A 19,425-nucleotide genomic window follows, 5' to 3' on the forward strand; every position below is an offset into this window, starting at 1 on the left:
ATCAGACAAAACTTGCATTAGGCTACCAATATGTATAATTGCACATAGCAGAGGCTTTTTTCACTGTGGTAAACTCAGTATCTTCGGATGTCAGATGAATTGATTTCATTACAAGTCAGCTTTTTGTGCTTTGAAATGAAAGTACTGAGAAGTCCTTGGTTGTCTTCATCCCTTCCAGAACTACAGGAGCCTGTCTGCTTTGCAGAACAACTGTGATGTCTTCATGGCAGATGGAGCAGGCACGCTGACTGCTAGTACCTCATACTTCATACTTAACATACATCAATCCTTCTGAGGCAAGCAAACTCCAGAATCATATAATATGTTAGACTTTGATTGACTGATGGCAGCTTCTGAATTCCAGCATGAGAATTCATATCTTCAGAATGTTTTCAGAGGAGATCATTTCACATCTTCTAGCACCAAATAACTTCATTAAGGAAGGCTGTCACTTGTCAGAAGTGAGGTCATATTGGTCTTTTCATGATAGCATTCCAGTTAGCTGCATGGCTTAGAAATTTCAGCAAGTCAGCCAGTCTTGCATTTGAAAATGGTATTTCAGTGACACATTCAGGAGAGTTACACCTAGGGCTTTCTGAAGGGAAAGTTTCTTAAGCAACATATCCTTGACAGTGCCTCTCAGAGTATGAAAAAAATTTTTAACTGCAGAGTATCTACTGCTTGATTTTGAAGGGCTTGATAGAGCATTCATTCATGAACATTAATGTAGAAAGCAAAGCACAAGGCAAGCTTTTGAGGAGGTCTGGCCTTTTGTTTGTTTGGACAGGCATTTTGTTGTTAATTGACTCTTCTCATCCTTTCCTGCCATGGGTTATGAAATCATATGCCCTAAGGAAATTAAATTCAATTATGCATTTAATATTTTTGGATTAGTGGGGCACATGCATCTGGCATGGTGAAAGCAGGATGATTTTACGTATAGAGGGTTAGTTAGGAAAATTATCTTGGTTAATTTGAATATGATCACAACCTGCTGGATTCCTCAGAAAATCTCTAACACTTGAGACAGAAGCTGCTGTTATCACAGTTAAAATCTGTTGCATTAAGAGTATAGAAATTTGGCAGAAAATAAACACCCTTGCTTTCCAGCTAGTCCTCAGAGGGTTTGGGTGTGACACATCTCATGGAAATCCCTTCACTACATATCTCATGGCATATCTCATGGCTATAGGCCTCATTCCTATGGAATCTGAATATTCTTCCGAGTGGTGAAACATTAATGTGATGGGAGTTCTAAAATATTTTAAAATTTGGCTTATGAAAGTGATAACAAAAATATATGTCACTTTGTCCACATAGGTGTGGTTGTCTGGTTGGAACATAGTCCCAGAATATGGTTTAGTTCTTTAGAGAGAGGGAGAGACTGGTGCCTGTTTCAGTTTCTTCACTTTAATTCTCTTAATGTAAGATTAGAGGAAAAATTACGACTCCAAATTTTAAAAAAGCGAAACAACTTCCAGAAATTTCCTTTCTAGGGAAATCTACTCAGTTTCCCCACCTTGAACATATCTGTAAGTGGTAAGCAGTTATGTCTGCCTTATCCTTCTTCCAATAGATGTTCTTTTAAGGAAGTAGATGAAGAACAGCAACAAAGAAAGAAAGAAGAGCTTTTATCCAAAGGAAATTATACTAAGAAGGTTATAAGCATCATCCTAAGGATCTCCAGGAACTTTCCTGGATAAAATATGAGAATTCTGTGAAGTAGGCTGTGAAAGCTAGAAGGAAACAAGCCTGAAGGTGGTAAAACATGCACCTAAGTATGAAGTTCTGCACACGTTAAGAAAGCAGTTGGTGGGAGGGAAGCGGAGCAACTTTGAGACGTGTTGTTTTCATCAGCTTTTGTCTAGTTATCAGGTCAAAATAAAACAACCAATTGGGCACAGAGAAAATTCCCTTTTATTCTCTGTATCAGTGGATAAGACCTTGAAAATGAAAAAAAAAAAATGTTGGGGAGTTTACCCAAGGAGTAGGGGAGGACTGTGTTGCATTTATTGAACTATTCAGACAAAATAAAAATCTTAGCTGTCACCTCAGTCACTCAGAGAAACAGGAAAAAGAAAATCACAGATACAGCCTGTATTTTTACATAGGCCAGGAATGCAAATCCTTTTCATTAAGCAAGAAGGCTGGTTTATTGACCCAGTGCAGGAAAACTGCAGTTCAAATCACGTTGAAAAGAACATTGCCAGGGAATGTATTTTCTTGGGGTTTGGGTATTCTTTCTCCTTCCTGCACATTTTTTTGCTTCTACCAGCCCTAACTTTGAAATACCCTATATAAACAAAACCTTATATTTTGTGAAGAATTACAGAAATTATTAAGGAACAAATTTACCTTTCTGTGAAGAAGAGTATAAAACTGACAAATTTGAAAGAAACTCCATTACAAAAATGTTAGCTTCACAAATTTTTGTGAAGCAAGCATTAGATAGAAATTTTTAATATGGGTATACACCATTTTCTTTCTCCTTCTTCTGCTCAAGACAGGTTAAAGACAAACACCTCTGTGAATAGATAGTTGTTTGGCTAGGATAAAAAGGTGTGTGGCACTGCATGTTGTGATGGGAATATCTTAGTGGTATGCTTTCATCATGTTTAAGTTTCTTAAAGACTGTTTGGTTTGTATTTTTTTATTTAAATCCCTGGTGGATCTCATTGTGCTGACAGAAAGTCTGACCTCATATTCACAAGCAATGAGCAGCAGCCTTGTGTTGCCTTTGGGACACAAATGGACCCATGGTTTTTACAAGGAGAACATGGGGATGCTGCTTTTCTGGCCAGGACACATACATGACAAGCTGCTGGCATCTGCAAGTGCCTGTCCTTTCCAGGAAAGAATCAGTTCAAGAAATAAAAGACAAAAGTAGCAATGTTCATTGGCTAGGACATTGTTGTTTTCTGTGATGGTAAAATATGAATAAGGTTTTTCTGAATGGGCTTCTGTCTGCTGTGGAGTGGCTGTTTAAGGTACTCGTGGTGCTTTCACCTGAGAGGAGACAGTACCTAATGATGAAGCTCTTGCTGAATAGGTGGGCTTATATTCTCATGGGCTGCATCAGCCAAGTACCTAATGCTGTAATAACCTACAAATCGGAGCTATTCAACTTGGGATGAGTGTTAAATCAATTATTGTAGCTTTCAGTAGAGCGACTGTTCCTCTTCTTGTCAGACTTAGCCTCTTACCTGCCTTGTTGAGTCATGTCTCAATGTGTGAGAATTATTTCCAGTCATAGCTAGAGCAGAATGCTGGTTTGTATAAAGCCATCTGTGGGCTGAACATCTCAGTTAATGAGAAATCTGCTGTGTGGGATTGGATTACCACCTGGATTAGATTTCTAATGCAATAAATTTCCAGGCATCCTCTTTCAGTATTTTCACAACACTTCAGTCTACATTATGGTGGAAATTGGATTAAAAGGACAAAGCGTGAAGTCATTTGCTGAAGCAAACAGGGTGTTAGTGCCAAATTTTGTATAAAAGGATGCTGCTGAAAGGACCACATGTGTCTCTTCTAATCCAAAGAGAATCCTCTGCCTCTGAGTTTAAGGACTTCATTTCCAAGTACAATGCGCAAGGGGTACATAAACCTCTGTTAAACAGTTCATTTTGTGCATTCATCTCTTGTTTGTTTATGGTATTTAAAATGTTGTTTTCAGCCTGGAACAATCACATTCATGTGGAAATCACTTTGTAAATTTAAATACTGTATTAGTGACAGTTCTGTTCAGAGAAAGTATTTTATCATGTTGGGCAGTATCAGTAGCCATCTTCCTGTAGTTAAAGTTTTAAATATATTAAAGAAAATTTCTGCCTTTTATTTTTCTCAATGAAATAAAGATTTTCAAGCGAAAAAATTGGTTATATGTAGAGACAATGCTGACCATATCTGAAAATGTGATGTTGCGAGGACAAATGAATGATTGCTGTTCTTGGATGAAAGGAATATTGTATGTGACACTTCCACTGTCCATTGAATGGACAGTAAAGTTTGAATTCTAGGCACAAGACAGGACGTAAATGATACTTTTTAAAAATCCAGAATCAGAAGATAAGTATCCAAAAGTTTCTATACCCAAAGATGTAATTCTTGATCACAGTCTTAACAATTATCTTCAAATGATGCAAGATGGCCTAAAAGTGAAAGTACATTCATATAAAAAAACTGATCTAACTCCAGATGACTGCTGCAGTTTTCACAGAGAGAAGATGGACCACCACTTAAATTCCATTAGGATGTGGTCTTCCTTGGAGAGCAGGTGCTTCTCCTTCTGAGAAAAAGGAATAGACACATCAATTTCATTTGATCCCTCTGGCTGATGTACTAGCACTGACTTGGTAGTTACTTCCTTATTACATTATATTTTAAAAATTGACTCCATTCTTTATTCATCATTCCAAACCAGACACCTTTTTTATGCATTGCTTTCTGATTGCTCTCAAAGCATCTTTCCAATTAAATAATTTCCTGACAAAAAGGAAGTTTATATGAAGTAAAACTGTTTTTCATATATTTTATAGGTTGCTGCATATTATACAATGTCATGTATCATAAAATTCCTGCTATTAATGGTTGTTTACCTTTTCTAGAGACAAAAAAGATGCATCAGAACTTAAAACCAGACAATTTCTTGCAATAACTACACTCATTTTATGTCCTCTTTTCTGGCTTCAGAAAGAATGGGTGATGTTCTGTGCTAGAAAAGTTAATGCTTTTAAAGTCTTCTGTACCTTCTGAATGTAATAACAATGATAGCACTTAGCACTTATATAAATCTTTTCATGCACAGAACTCCATCCTGACATTGAAAGTGTTATTATTCACATTTTACGGATACATTCTTTAATGTAGCAGTGAGTTCAATCTCCACACCCTCCAGGCCAAATAAGCATTATAGTAGGGGTACAAATGTCAGAGATTTTAGCTGAAAAATTCCTCATCTGAGTCTCAGACCTTGCTTTACTATTGACACATGCATTAGCTTTATGCTGGTTTCTGTTAGTGACCCTCCTTTAGATTAGAAAACCTGTTAAGTACCACTTCTCCATCTCTTCCTCTTCTTCAATGACATGTTCCAGAAATCCAGAGGTTTCCTCAGCTTTTCCTACACAGGGAGTTGTCCCCTTGACCTCAACTCAGTTTCCCCTGCAGAAGGACACGTCTACAGACTGACTCAAGCCTTAGTATTGTTTTGATAAAATATCTGCAGTAACTGTCTTGAGTTTTTCTGTCTGTCCTGTACAATCAGTTTATTTGTTTTATTAAACAAAAAAAATCTATTTGAGGCAGTTTTATTGGCTACATTTTTGCATTTAATGGCTACATTTTGATTATAGCCACTTTTTAATCATTCTTCATTTATTAGGCATACTTGTAACCAAAATGTGATTGATGTACATGGCCATTCTCCTCACCCCCTTAGCTTCTCTGATGTTTTACTTCTTGTTCTTCTCTTCTTTTATTTTTTTTCATAGCTGATTTTAGACTCTACATGATCAAACTCCCCAGATGTGTTTATATAGCCCATGGCATGATATGACTTGGCCAGATTTGGATTATTTATTAATATAATAGAGAAATAAATATTATATCTATGTATTATCATTTATCAATTTGAACAGCAAATCTTCGAAGGACCTAGAGGCCTTTCTGTATCTAGGTCTTAAAAAGCATCATTTGATGGACTTTTCAGTGGACAGGGGAAGCAACAGCTAATTTTTCATTATTTGATCTTTTGAGAACTTATCTCTTGAAAGGTTTCCTTAAGTGCAAATGAATTGAAAATACCTAAGTCCAATTCAAGTAACAAGTAACTAATGCTAATAACTTTCAGTGACATTAAGGAGAGCACTGACAGACAAAGAGAAACATTAATTAATGCAGGAAAAGTAAGATCCTTGATTTGTTGTCTGCCAAAGTAGATGGCATTTGCTGTATTTTCTTCACAGTCTTATATATTGTTAATAAATGTATTTTAAAATTACATTGGCAGAAGTAGTAGTAAAGTTATCTCTTTTTCTAAATTTAAGTGCTGATTTAAATGGGAGTGCTACAAGCTTCTGTGGTTCTGGATGTGTTGGTTGTCTAAGTTATGTGTAGAGGAGAGGAAGCAGCAAAATGAGTTGTCTCAAATACTAAGTGGTATTTGCCAAGGGAGAACATGAGCCTGTTTTTTCTACATAACCTTTTTTTATATACTACCTGTTCAGTTTTGTGAGTGAAGGAAACATGGTCAGTTATCTTAAATCATCAGTAAACAGAAGATAATGAAAGAACTACTGTCTGTTAGTTCTTAGAATCATGATATCCAATTCCTGGAGCTCCTGTATATGCAGAAAAAGAAAAGCCAATGAATAAAACCAAATAGATTGCAACTAAGTAAAATGAATGAAGATAGAAAGTTTTGCTTGATGTTATTAGGTAACACTGACAGATACAAAAGCAGCTGTTGAGCAAGAGCAGAGAGCAGCAAGTACCAAACATCATGGTGGGGCCTTAGCTGACCCATCGTAAGGTGACGGACAGAAACTCTGTAGAGGCAGTTGAGTGGCAGCACTAGGATTTCGGGAGAACATAGCCCTCTGAAAATAGCCTCAGCTTCCTCTTAAATACCCATAATTAAAATGCCCTGCTTGATTCAGGGGCTTTTTAAACTTGGTGTCATTCCAGAGAAGTGTTGTTCTACAGTGTAGCTCATATGTAGCCCCAGTCAATGGTACTGCTCAGTTCAGTAATCAGATGAGCTGAATGTAACGATGCATGTATACATGTTTGCACGTTGTGGCTCCTTAATGGTACAGAATATTATGGTGAAGAGTATTATGTCTTGGAAGCACTGTGGTATAATGTAATGGGAGACAAAAAGCCTTCTGAGGCATAGAGTTTAGTGTGCTTCAAAAGGAGTTTCAATGAATGATATTGAGTGACTTCAGAGTGTTAAGGAAAAAGTACATAAACAACAATTTATAATGTAAGCTCTGTAATGAGCTCTTCTAGCATAAATATGCAAAACACTAATTAGTTATAGCCAAATTTCCCTAGCTTTGGGAATCTTTTAGAATATAGCTTTTCAGTAATTCAATCACATCAAAGTATTTTTCTCCCACTCTTCTAAGAAAGCTATGTGTGATTTGTTGGAGAGTAGGCAGAGACAGGAAGCAAGCTGTTGACAAACCAAAAGATGACTTTGATGAGGTTTAGTGAAACAGTGACTTACAAATTTATCAGAAAGAAATGCACAATAAACATTTAAGAAGCCCTGTTTGCAGTGACTGCCATTATCGAGATGAGGTCTGTCAATTAATTTGATTCTAATTTTCCAAAAGGCAACTAATTTTTTTTTCCCCCCCACAAAGTGTATAAATATTGTTAGATACAAGGTTTTGGAAGGATTTCAGAGTATGTTTGAGGGCAGATGCTGATTATACAGGGTATGCTTTTTGGAAAGTTCTTTTTGATGATATTTGAAACACTAAATGGTTGGACATCACATTATTTGCAGTTGAAAGAATTTAATCTGATTCTGACTTCAGAAAACTACAGGGAAGCAACATTCCTATCATGACAAGTTACCAAAAAATCCTCAGTATACCCACTGAATTAAATGACATTTGGTTTTAGATCCTTGCTTGGAAATGCAAAGAGGAATGGAGTTCGAAGAGATCTACTGTTAAATCTGATATGTTGGTTTTTTTCTTTTTTTTTTTAATTTAGAAGCTGATCAGCCTGAAACTATTAAAAACCTTGGTATACTAAATGTTACAATTTTGATTCCAAATTGACTACATGTTTATTACCAATACACCCTTGGTGCTTCAAAGGCAACTGATTTAATATATTGTATGAAACAGGATTGTTCAGGCATCATTATAGGGTCAGAACACGATCCTTCAAAAGAGCAATAAAGTCAAAATACAAAAACAAATCTACAACACTTCCTTTGCCATCAAACCAACTGAAGTCCAACCTTTAAAGCCATGGATTTCTTGTCTTGTTAGGTTTCAAGTCCTTAGCCAAATGGATGAAGGGAATCATTCTGATTCTATATAGTCAAATTAAAAGTATGTTTATACAGCTTGGAAAGCAATGATTTTGACTTCTGTGAAGGTCTGCAATGCTTGTGTTAATTCAGATTAAATTAATGATAACAGTAGAAAAAGAGTAGATCTTCCATGAGAGATGGGAGGGACTGCTAATATGACACTATGGATCTGGTCCTAGCCTAAAATGCTCTTTTGGGGATTTTATTTGATGTTGTTGAATTAATTGAAATGTTTGCTTAGTTATAGTTGTCGGATTCTGAATTTAAATATCATCATGTGTTTTGGGGGGCCTGCTGAAAGGAATTTTGGGGGGTTTTGGTGTTTTTTTAAAGCAAAAGTCTTTTTATTCTCTAATTTCTTCAGCAGTAGCACAGATTCTATTTGCTCTCACAGTCTATCCTTCATCTACTTCTACAGCTTCATTCATTTCTATCTGTTTTGTTGGCAACTTCATGGATTGTGACTAAATATAGGAGTTCAGTATTACAGCAAATATAAAGCCATTTCTACAACATTTTCTTATATCACATTTTGGAAAATAAGTGACAAAATAAAGGCCTTTGCTGTTGTTCAGACTCCTACGTCATCATATTAACCCCATTGAAAGTTCCAGCTTTTATGCCTTGAGCCTGAACAGAATTTCAAGGCTGTCCTCAGGTGAAATGTTCTGATGAAATAAGAAGAAAAAAGCTTTCTGAATTCTCACATTATAGCAATATTTCCATGAATTCCAAAATTATTAAATTTATAATACTACAGTAGGCTTTTTCCAATTAAATGTGCATTTGCTTTTGTCATAAGGAAGGGAAAACTTTATTTATGGTTTTTAGAGTAATTTAATTAAGCATTTCCTGTAAGTTCATTTCAGTATCTATCATGGCTCACTAAAGTTGAAATTCAGTATAGAATGGTAGATTAATTGCCCTTTGTCTTTGATGAAATAAGAATCCTAAATATGCAGAGTCATGAAATTTGTGTTCTTCAATTGCTTATTCAATGCTTTGGAAACCTGAATCAAGAAATACAGAAGAAGAGGGCCAAAGGTTGTTAAATGTAGCGAGTAACACAGATTTTGAACTTTACTTAATGAACCGAATGTTTATTACTATGAAATAAATGCACCATTTAAAGAATTATGGTGGAAATGTAAAACATTAAAACTGTAATTAATTTTGGTCAGAAGCATGCAATGCACTCATTTTTCCTAAAACATTTCCATTAGGGTCCATATTTTCTCTGTTATTGAGATAAATTTATTCCTTTCATATGGTAGTGCTGTCTTTTTCTGTTACAAACATGTCCTTCAGTGATGTTTACAGTGAAGTCTTTCAGGTGCCTTCGACTTTGGGCAGCATGTCTTGATAATAGCTTACAGATGCATTTTTCTATAACTCAGTTGTGCCTACTTTTCCATTTAATGTTGTTAATCATTTCTGAAGCAAAGAATATTCAGACCTCTTGATAAAGGGTTATAGATATATATAGATTATATGCAGATTATATTTCACAAACTTATTTGAGAAAGCAGTTAAAGCCTGAAAAAATCTTCAGCTGTCATTTAGTACCTGCCAAGATACATGTATCTTGGTAACCTAACAATTGAGCACTTAAAAATTATACTTGTACTTCTTGTTTTGTTTTGTTTTTTCATGAAATAGTACTAAGAAATAGATCTATTAATTCCTTACTGTTGGCCTGAGCACCTTTTGTTCTCATGTATTGTAAAAAGAAGCCATTTTATTTCCTAGTATAAAGAAAAACATGAATAAGGTTTGCTTCTTAAAATTTTGTAAATGTATAGTGTAAATATGGTGAGAGTATAACCATAAATATTTAAAATTATCTTCATTATAATATGCTTTTCTAGGCTATGAAATATTATTCTGTAGTAGTATTATGAGAACATATTAAGTGGAACTTTCTGTTTTAAATTTACAAATCATAAAAATAATTATTATGTTGCTACATAAGTAGAAAATGCTATTGTAGTTTCCATATATGTGTTTATATATGCACAGATGTAATTATTATAACTGAAGGACAAATTTGCCTTAAAAATAACCTTTTTCAGGGCCATTTCAGATTTGAAAACTAGAGTACCCTCTCACACTGGAGTGGAAATTAAGAAGGCTTGTCCCATATAGGCACAGTACAATCCCATTAAAGCTGCTTTTCATCTCTTTCTTAGTTGATGTTTCAGGTTTGTGATATCTGAGCATTTATAGGTGCAGGCAAACATTCATAAACCTGAACCTTTAGAGACTAAAATTCTTAAAGAGGAAACATTTTCCTCTACTTTTTTCAAGGAGAACCAGCTGAACTCATAAAACAATGGTTGGGTTTCAAGCACCACCTGCCCTGAAGAGGATCCCAACTGTAGTGGCAGTCAGCCAAAGGGACCACTCAGTGGAATGGTTTCCTCCTAAAAAGGAGAGGAACAGATGGAAGATTTGAAATCTGGCATGAAATTCCACTTCTGTACTAAGCGTTAAATGAAATTTGACTGTAAGGGCTCTTGCGATGGTACATTTATCTGTATAATCAGAATTAGAAACAAGGAAATAGAAAATACAGAACACTGACAAACATTTCAAAAAGACTTTGAAGTTCTTGTAGCAGTGTGAGTTAAAGGAAAGAGTTTGTGATAAACATGCAGCTGCTTAGAGCTTCTTAAAGAGGAGCTTTAGTGTAAAAGTAGTTCTGCTGGTCTTGCATTGCCACCTAGAGCTCGGCAGCACGTACTGCTCGGTAAGGAAACACTCCAGCGTTGCTCTTTTCACTGAACGAAGTGGGGTGGAGAGCTGCTTCCAGTTAATTGATGTCATGTTTGCTTACATTGTAATGGTTAGTCCCTTCATAGCCTCCATTTTATAGTGTCCCAGATCAGCAGAGATTGCGCTGTAGGGCTTTGGTGGGCTTTGACAGAAAGAATTAATGGCGATGCGCATTAAAAGGTACAACTGTCAGATATCCAGTGGTCCCAGAGGGGGCATTTTCTTGATGGCTGCTTTAGAATACTTCATGAAGCAAATGTCAAACTTGTCAAGGCTGTCACTATGAAAATGATCCATGTAGCAAGGGTCTCCTTTTCTTGGGAAACAAACAGCTGCCTTATCACTGCAGAGCTGTGGTGACAGAAAACTGTCATCTATCACAATAAATTTATATTTGCTTCTAATATCCATTGGTAAAGAACTGTTCCATTTGTACTCTGTATTTTTGCACCATTCGTCATTATAAGGGCTGTCAGTAATACATTTCAAGAAGAAAGCATAGGCTTTGGAATTAAAATAGCTTTTGAATTTTACTGCTGGATGCTTTCCTTTTGGGGATTTAACAGAGTGACTATTCCCTGACACTCATTTTCCTCCAAATTTGGCCTGTGACTTTGGAAGCTAGACTTTCACCACATACACAAACAAAAGCTCTATTATTTAGTAAAATCCTTTTTTTTTCTGATATATTTTAAGAGTATTAAAAGTATTTTTACCTGCTTCCAACTCGTGTTTTCCTAGCTAGATTTTGTGAGGCAAGAGATGAAATGCCAGCTGGACATTCTTAATGCCTTAGTCTGTTAGTCATATTACAGGTCTTTTGTGTTAAGATACTCTAGAAAGTAATGGGATCAGAATTTAGTCCTGAGTGCTTTTGAGATGGTATTTCTAGACTATGTAATAACAGAGACAACCCTTTAGTCATTCCTCATTATAGCACGGCATTTTTGTGTTTCACATACTTTCTTATTATTCAGATGATCCCTTACATCATTCTGTAATACATAGCTGTTTATTAAGTTTATTAAGGTTACAGTTGACAAAATACATGACATTCTAATGCAACTCTAGATATTACAGGTGGGTGAACAGAACTGGGAATTGATGCATTTCCTAGCACAGTTAATTAATGTGTGATTTGTTCTATATGCAGAAGAGTGTCAGATTTCCTGTAGAGTTAAGAATTGTCAGATTCACTGTGATTTTCCAGATTTCATTTCATTAACTAATGGAGGAAAAAGAAATTCTCAGACTATTTGAAGGAAATTGGTTTGAGGGAGAAAAAAAGAGAAAGGAACACTCAAACCCCTATTTCTAGGCTATTTTTTTTTTCTTTTTTCATTCCAAAATTTGTCCACAGGGGAATATTCTGGAATAATTACTACAAAATTAACTTTCTCTGTTAGACCCATTATTCTTTGGTCAGAGAATAATGTGTTTGACCTTAAACATTCTTTCAAAGGGGATGAAATTATATCACAGTCTTTCTCAACTGTCAGCTCAAAACTTTAGAAAAAGAATCTTAAAGTCAGACTCTTACCTTTAGTTTTTGTCACCTAAAGATATCTAAATATCAAAGCGTTCTCATTAACTTCAGCAAAACTATTGAATGCTCAATACTTCAGTAAATCACAACACTTAATTATGTGGCAGATTTCAGGGTCTCAGTTCTAAATGCCTGACCCCATTCTGTTTCTGTGACCCTTAAATGCCCAGCTACCAAGTACAGACTAAGCAGTGGGAAGGAAGAGATGTCTGTAGGACACTTGAAAACACCTGTAGAGCACCCAAAGGACCCTTTAATCCAGTACCTTGTTTCCATCAGAGAAAAAGTGGGATGCCAGGGCAAAGGATGTAGGAGAGCTAATGTGGAAACTCCATCTCTCCATCAGTGTCATCAGGATACAGATGAGGTGTCCAGTCACTGGTGGCTTAAGGAGCTCCTGAGCTGGCATTTCAGTTCAGAGCGTTGGGTTTAGCATCACTTTGTAATGTTCTTTATACTTTTCTGCATCACTGTTGGTTTTGGAAATCCATAATAATGTCAATTCCAGATTAGTGAACTTTATTAATTTCAATATTAAAGTCATCTTTTGGCTGTTAAGTGCACTTTTTCAGTAGAAGTAGTAGTACAGTCTTGAGGGATTCACTTCCCTTGGTTATTCTTACAAGTCACCAAATCTGTGCTGAGGCATCTTTTAGGTGAGTGTATTCACTGTTTTGAGTCTATTCACTATATTTGAGTCTATGGTTGTCTGTAGTCAGAAAAGATACTGAGATAAGTTTTATTTTTGGCATCCAAGGGCAGGAACTACTTTAAAAGTTGGACTTGTAACATCTGCTAGGAAAAGCTACTTTGATTTTAGGATTTTTAGAACAGAAAGCACTAGATGTTGGAGTCATAGGTGGCTGGAAGAAAAATAAATAATAATATAAAAAAGAGATGTGAGGTATTAATAAAAATAACATGAACTGAATTTCTGTGGACAGAAACCAGAATTCAGTATTTCATCTCTGTGTAGCTGCTGGTAATAGAAACTGAACACTGCCATCATGGACTGGTTTTTAACAGATAACATGAAAATAAAAGGTTTTCCTTTGCTATTCATCAGAATTAAAAGCATTATAGTGATAATGATAGGTGGTAATTACTAAAACAAATATATTAAATATATTTAATCTGCAGCCTGTTTCGCATAATTTCTTGATAATTAGGCTATATAGGCTGTGTAGCTGAAAAGTCAAACATTATTAATGACATTAGAAACTCCAGCCATTTCAGTATTCCATGTGCAGGCATCGGGCTTCCTCTTGGGCTACTAAAAAAAAGATAAAGCATTTCATAGAAATCCTGCATTGTCAGCAAACTGAAATAATAGTGAGTTTTCTCATCTTGTAGTATGGTTAATATGTGCTCTAAATTGCCAGTTCAGATCTTCCCCAAGCATACTGGCAGTGATAGAACATTCCTTATAATTTATAGAGGCTCATGTCCCAAATTTTTCTGACATTGTCATTCTGAGGCCTCTGCTGTCACTTCTTTTCTGGCAGAAAACTGCATGAGGGCCAAAACTTGTGGTTCATACTTTCCAGTGTTCCCCAAAAATCCTTTTTGCTATCTTGTTTGTGCTGGCACTGTGGCAGTGCACTGGCCTGGGAACTGATCTGGCTCAAGGCATTTCTGACAAAGGAAAAGTTTTCTCGCCTTGCTAATTCATGCTATAAGAAAGGTCAGACATCATTACTCTGAGCTTTGCACAGCAGTCACCTGTGTTCAGAGATACCAAACTCCGATTTCTGTTTCCAAATGAGGTGTGAGTTTCTGTTCTTGGAAAACAGAGATGGAGTAAAAGTGCTTGTAGAAAATTAAGATGTTCTATGTGGAGCATGGTTCAATGCAAGCTAGTCAGAAAGTTTTTGTGCATAAAAATGCAAAAATAACAATGCATTTAAAGAACAGTCAGGCATCTGGATGAATTGTGCGCTGGAATCTACCCATATAAGTCCAATTTATGCTCTGCTGGTAGTTTTTACCAGTTTGAATGTTTTACTTGGTTGAAGCAACAGGAAATCAACAAAGGAAAGAGTATTAGTTCTGCAAAATACCCCAAGGTGGATGCTTCCATCTTGAGTATTCAACCCAAGCAAATCCTGGAGCTGCCATCACCGATAGCCATTGTTTCTGCATCTCAGAATATACTGATCACTGCAGCTGCTGCTGTAACCTAGGAAATCTGCCAGAGTGCAAGTATGACCTTTTGAGCACAGAATTAAAACACTTCAAATTTACACAAAGACAGAAGATTCTGTAAAAAAACCTCATTCACTAGACAAAAACTTTTTTGCCATTAAAAAACTCAGGAAGCCAATGTTCAGTATTGAGCCTAATGTGCCTTGACCCTCTTGTAGTCCTCAGTGATGGTATGGCCCCGTTGTCTCTGAAATTTCTGCATGCTCCATCTATTAGGAGAAGCAGCCCTAAGCAATATATGAAGAGTTCTGGGAAAAGAGCGATAGTGTAGGGTTTATGTTCCTGTATGAGGGAGCACAAGTCAGGGCATCAGAATAATGTCAAGTTGTGTGCTAGGGAGGTGGATTAGCTGGCATTGAGGTCAGTTGGGATACAACTTCTGTAGGTAGGGACCTTCAGAAACTTGCAGATTTGCTGGTTTTTTATTAACATGTTCTTCATTAAATAACCTGGCTGTTTTTCTGTAGCAGCCAAAAGTTTCAGTGAGTGTTTTTTTTATTCCACAGTATTCTTTTGTCACCTGTAAGCAGTAAGCTTGGTAACAGCTCACTCCTTTGTTTCCAATTCTGCCCTGTGCTTGTTTTCATTTGAAGTTTGACCTCTGTGACCTCTACTATACATTGCACTCTCTTTACTCACTGCCAGTATGCTTGGGGAAGATCTGATTCTACACTTCTAATTTCAATGAATCTGCAGTGTTTGGTTTCACACACATGCACAGACATGTTTTCTTACCTAAACGAAAAGAGCCACAGGGAGCACTACATGTTTTAAAGGTAATTGCAGAGATGACAGTCCAGAAATTTTAGCTTTTAGTGGTCAGTCATGTAAGTATTTCTCAGTGCCTATGCTGTCCCCAGAAGGGGGAGAATTCAGAGGCATAATGGCTTGGAGTATCTGCTACCTTAATAGAACAACTAGCTTTTCCATTTTATTATAGTTGGGTGTGACATATTACAAGATCAGATTTTTAAATGAGATTTTCTACTGCTGTTCTATTTTGTGCTGCCCATTTGTGCTTCCTATATATTTTCTGCCTCTAAATATTATAGTTATCCTTACAAAGCATGCTTTGATGGTGAAAGAAGGGCTAGGATACAAAAGGATAAAGTTATTTTCCTACAAGAATGAAAATGTTCTTTTAAATCAGGAAAATACATCTCAGGTTACTGGGTCCCACCTAAATGTCCCTGGTGTTTCCTTTCTCTCGACTGTTGGCTTGTAATGAGAAGGGTTACAGAAGCCAGGATGCTTCTTCATTCCAAAATGTCTGTTCATTTCTTTTTTGTGTTATTGCAATGTGGAAGATTCTCTGTAAATTGAATTAAAATGCAGACTGGAAAACTGGCCTTACTTTGAAATTGTGGTAAGGACTGTTCATGATGTGATGGGTTGTAACTTGCCTTATAAAACAGTTTTCTCACTCTTCCATAATTTTTACTTTGGAGGTCACAATTTTGTACTGGACACAAAATAGTATCCATTCCTATGGAAGCAGGCATTATGATGTCACTTCATTTTTTCAGTGAGATCCAGAGAAACCCATAGTGAATTATGAGCCCAACTCTTGGAGCTGAAGCTGTAGAATATTGTAAGCATGCTGCTGCCTGACATGCTCATGTTTCCTATTTTAGACCTGACTGATCTTCAGATAACATATGGTGGTACAAGTAATTGGAAAATTGGCAGACCTGTCAAAAAAATATGCTAGATGGGACAAAAATACGATGCTGCAGCACATAAAGTGTCTCTGAAGTTAAATTTATTGTCTTTTATCAAATGGTGAAGTAAACGCATCTGGTCGCAAAAAAATGAAACATTTTTCAATGGCAGATGCTTTTCAAAAGTAATTTTTAGTACAATGATGAAATTTCTTGCATTCAAAAGTAATTTAGTGGAAACCTCTGGTCAAGAACAAAGTAAAGGTGTGTAATACTGTCTGCTGTAGGTGTTTGAATATCTTGTCATCCGTGTGTGATTTAATAATTTCTTTATGTAACCATCCAGTAAAATGGTCAGTAAAATATTTACTCATTAAATTATTCTTCCACTATAAATTTAGGCAATTAGACCTGTTTAAATTTCTTATCATTTTTATTTCAATTCTGGAGCAAATCAATCACTTGAATAAATTACTTTTTTTTGCTTATTTTTATGCTTATTGGTCAGGCAAAAGACTGTAAAGAATTCCATACATCTGCATAAGCAGAAAAAGTGAACTTCTTCAATAAGTTGATTAATGTTCAGGTTTTCATTTTCTTTTACAGGAAGATGAAAATGAAGCTGAAGCAGAAAATCCATCTCAGGAGCTGAATTTGGAACAGAAAAAATCAAAAAAATAGGAGATTGCTGTCTTGTTTGAAATATTTGCAAGTTGTGTAACAGTGGTTATAGTTTCTCATTGTAAAATTAACAAAAAAGTTCTCAATAAAGTCATTGAAAATTAAATTCATGGTGCACTGGGGAATTAATTAAGTAGCTCCTGGTGATATTCTTGATTACATTAAAGCTGAATTATCAGAACTGAGTACCATACCAATAAAATTCTGAAAGCTTTTTGAACACGTTATGAAAAGCTGATGGGTTATTCATCACTTATAGCATTTACTAAGCAAATAGGGCAATTTTATGTTTTACTCTGCAAAGCAGTGTTATCCTTAAAGGATAGTTATAACTCAGACATATTTTGGTATTTCTGAGCAAGAGCTTTGATTCTTAAAAGTTAGATAAATATGTTCTATTAAAGGAGTTCTGAAATTTCTTCTGATCAGTGATTAGAATAAATGCTTCTGAGGAGTAGGTAGAGGCAAGATTTTTTTATATGTATGGTACATTTTTAGAAGTAATTAGTTTTACATTTGTATTGTGATTTTTAATTGGTTTCTTGTTGCATTATACTTTTCTTTATGTAAACCTTTTCCATCTTCATGTGATCATTGTCTTTTAATGAATGTCAAGCTTTTGTCTTGATTAGGCCATCCTACCCAGGTCTAATTCCCTCATGCCAATCTTTCCATTCTAACAAAATAAAATAACGTCTTTCTGTGTCATTAGACCTTCAAGTGAGTAATAAATATCTTAAAATAACTTTTCTTCCTATAGTCCTAATTTTGTTTTCCAATTTACCTCTGCTTTTTAGCCTGTGCTGGTCAGTAAATGGGAAAGTACAAGAAACTCAGAGGTAGATTTACAGCCTGATAGTTTCACAGATTGCAATGAAGAAACAAAAAATCTCACTGATTCTCTTTTAGGTTTAAAACAACACTCACTGAAGTCCCTTCAGTGAAGTTTATCTTGCTCTAGAGAAATTAAAGTACACTTCTTTTCCCACTCTTCTACACTTTTACTTTTTTCTTTGTGTTAAATCAGATGGTAAATAGTATCCCTCCTCAATTTTATCCTCTCTGTGTAAATTACATTTTCAGATATTTTAAAAACAACATGCCTGTGCTTAAGCAATATCTTTTATGAATTCTTTTCTGGTTCATGAGGTTCAAATGTGTCTAGCTCATGGAGAAATTTCAATCACAATTACTCTACAGGAGTTTAATAACACTAGATCTCATTTTAACGAATGAAGCTATCATGTAAATTAACGGATAAAATAAATTCAGCATTGGTCCGTTTGGTGCAGATCAACCACTGTAGCCATCTCAGAGTGGAGGGGAAAATGATTTTCTCTTCACTGCAGTGGAAGAGACAGATTTAGGAAAGACAGAAGCAGAGTTTGCAGGACCTTAGGGACCATTCTCTGTGCAGCGATGTGAAGGATCACAGGGTAGGTGAAAACAAATGGAATGCTTTTCATTTTTTCAGACTAACCCAGAAAACCATAGTTCTCAGAGCTTAGTTCTCCACAAGGTCTGAGGAAGGGGCAGGATGTCCAGTGGAACAGGCTGAAAGACCTCTGAATTTTGAAGGACAGAACTAGCAATTTTTAAAGAAAGGTAAGAGAATGAAGTTTTACGTAGGGCTTACACAAAGGAAAGGTAACGTCAGGGGGAGCTACTGACTGGGATGAATTGGCCTGGACATGCCTTGACCTTTCAGCCTGCACTTGATGCACTTGATGTTTGGGTTTATCCTGTCTGAAATTAACAGGTAGGGCCTCAGTTGTGCAAAATATTTATATCTTTATATAATCTTATTTCCTTTCAGTCCATGGCAGCATGTTTGTACTTTTGCTGTGAGTCAAAGCTCTGTGACAGCCCAGGACTGTACAGGTGCATGAGAAGAGAGGAGTGGTTATTCGGTGTTCAGGTTTTGTATGAAAATGCATCACTTGGCTCTGGAAAACCTGAGTGAGAAAAATAGTTCAGTCGTTGAAAGATACCATTTGCTTCCATGTGATGCGTAACTCTGATGAGCTTTAAAGGAGTATTTCCATATCTTTCCTAACTTCTTCAAAAATTTAATGTGAAAGTATAATTATATTAGCCATACTTTTAGCTAACTCCAACATACATCACCAGAAGTCTACAGTCAGTGTTGTTAACCTGTCCCTTGGTTAAGTTATTGACTTCAAAACATGGGCATTCAGGCATTTTCGCTGAAAAATAATAACCAGTACTTTTGCCATAACCAGCACTTTTGCCATAACCAGCTGGGATGGAGATTGAGACAAACGTGGCTGAACTGAAATTCAGTCCTTACTTCATCTCTTCCAGAAAAATGTACAAGACTGATCTTAATAACTTGTTTGTAGACATGTTTACTAAATAGAGGGGGAGAAGTGTTTAACTGATAAAGATCAAATGGATCAGATGAAGGCTATACCAAATAGGTGACTTTATTTCCTTTATTTTGATTCTGTTCTAGTTAAAATTAGCACCTGAATTGA

The 19,425-nt window shown here is 35.9% G+C and overlaps 1 protein-coding gene across 1 annotated transcript in view; it reads left to right on the forward strand.

Annotated features, from left to right (window-relative positions):
• LOC138106435 (PHD finger protein 14-like) overlaps positions 1–17,033 on the forward strand; it is a 163,578-nt gene extending 146,545 nt beyond the window's left edge. Inside the window, 1 exon segment of the mRNA XM_069007025.1 lies at positions 16,853–17,033. Within this exon segment, the coding sequence (XP_068863126.1) occupies positions 16,853–16,927 (75 nt within the window). The 3' untranslated portion in view covers positions 16,928–17,033.
• The last annotated feature ends 2,392 nt before the right edge of the window (positions 17,034–19,425 follow it).

Source organism: Aphelocoma coerulescens, chromosome 2 (genome assembly GCF_041296385.1).
Source record: "Aphelocoma coerulescens isolate FSJ_1873_10779 chromosome 2, UR_Acoe_1.0, whole genome shotgun sequence".
Lineage (NCBI taxonomy): Eukaryota > Metazoa > Chordata > Aves > Passeriformes > Corvidae > Aphelocoma > Aphelocoma coerulescens.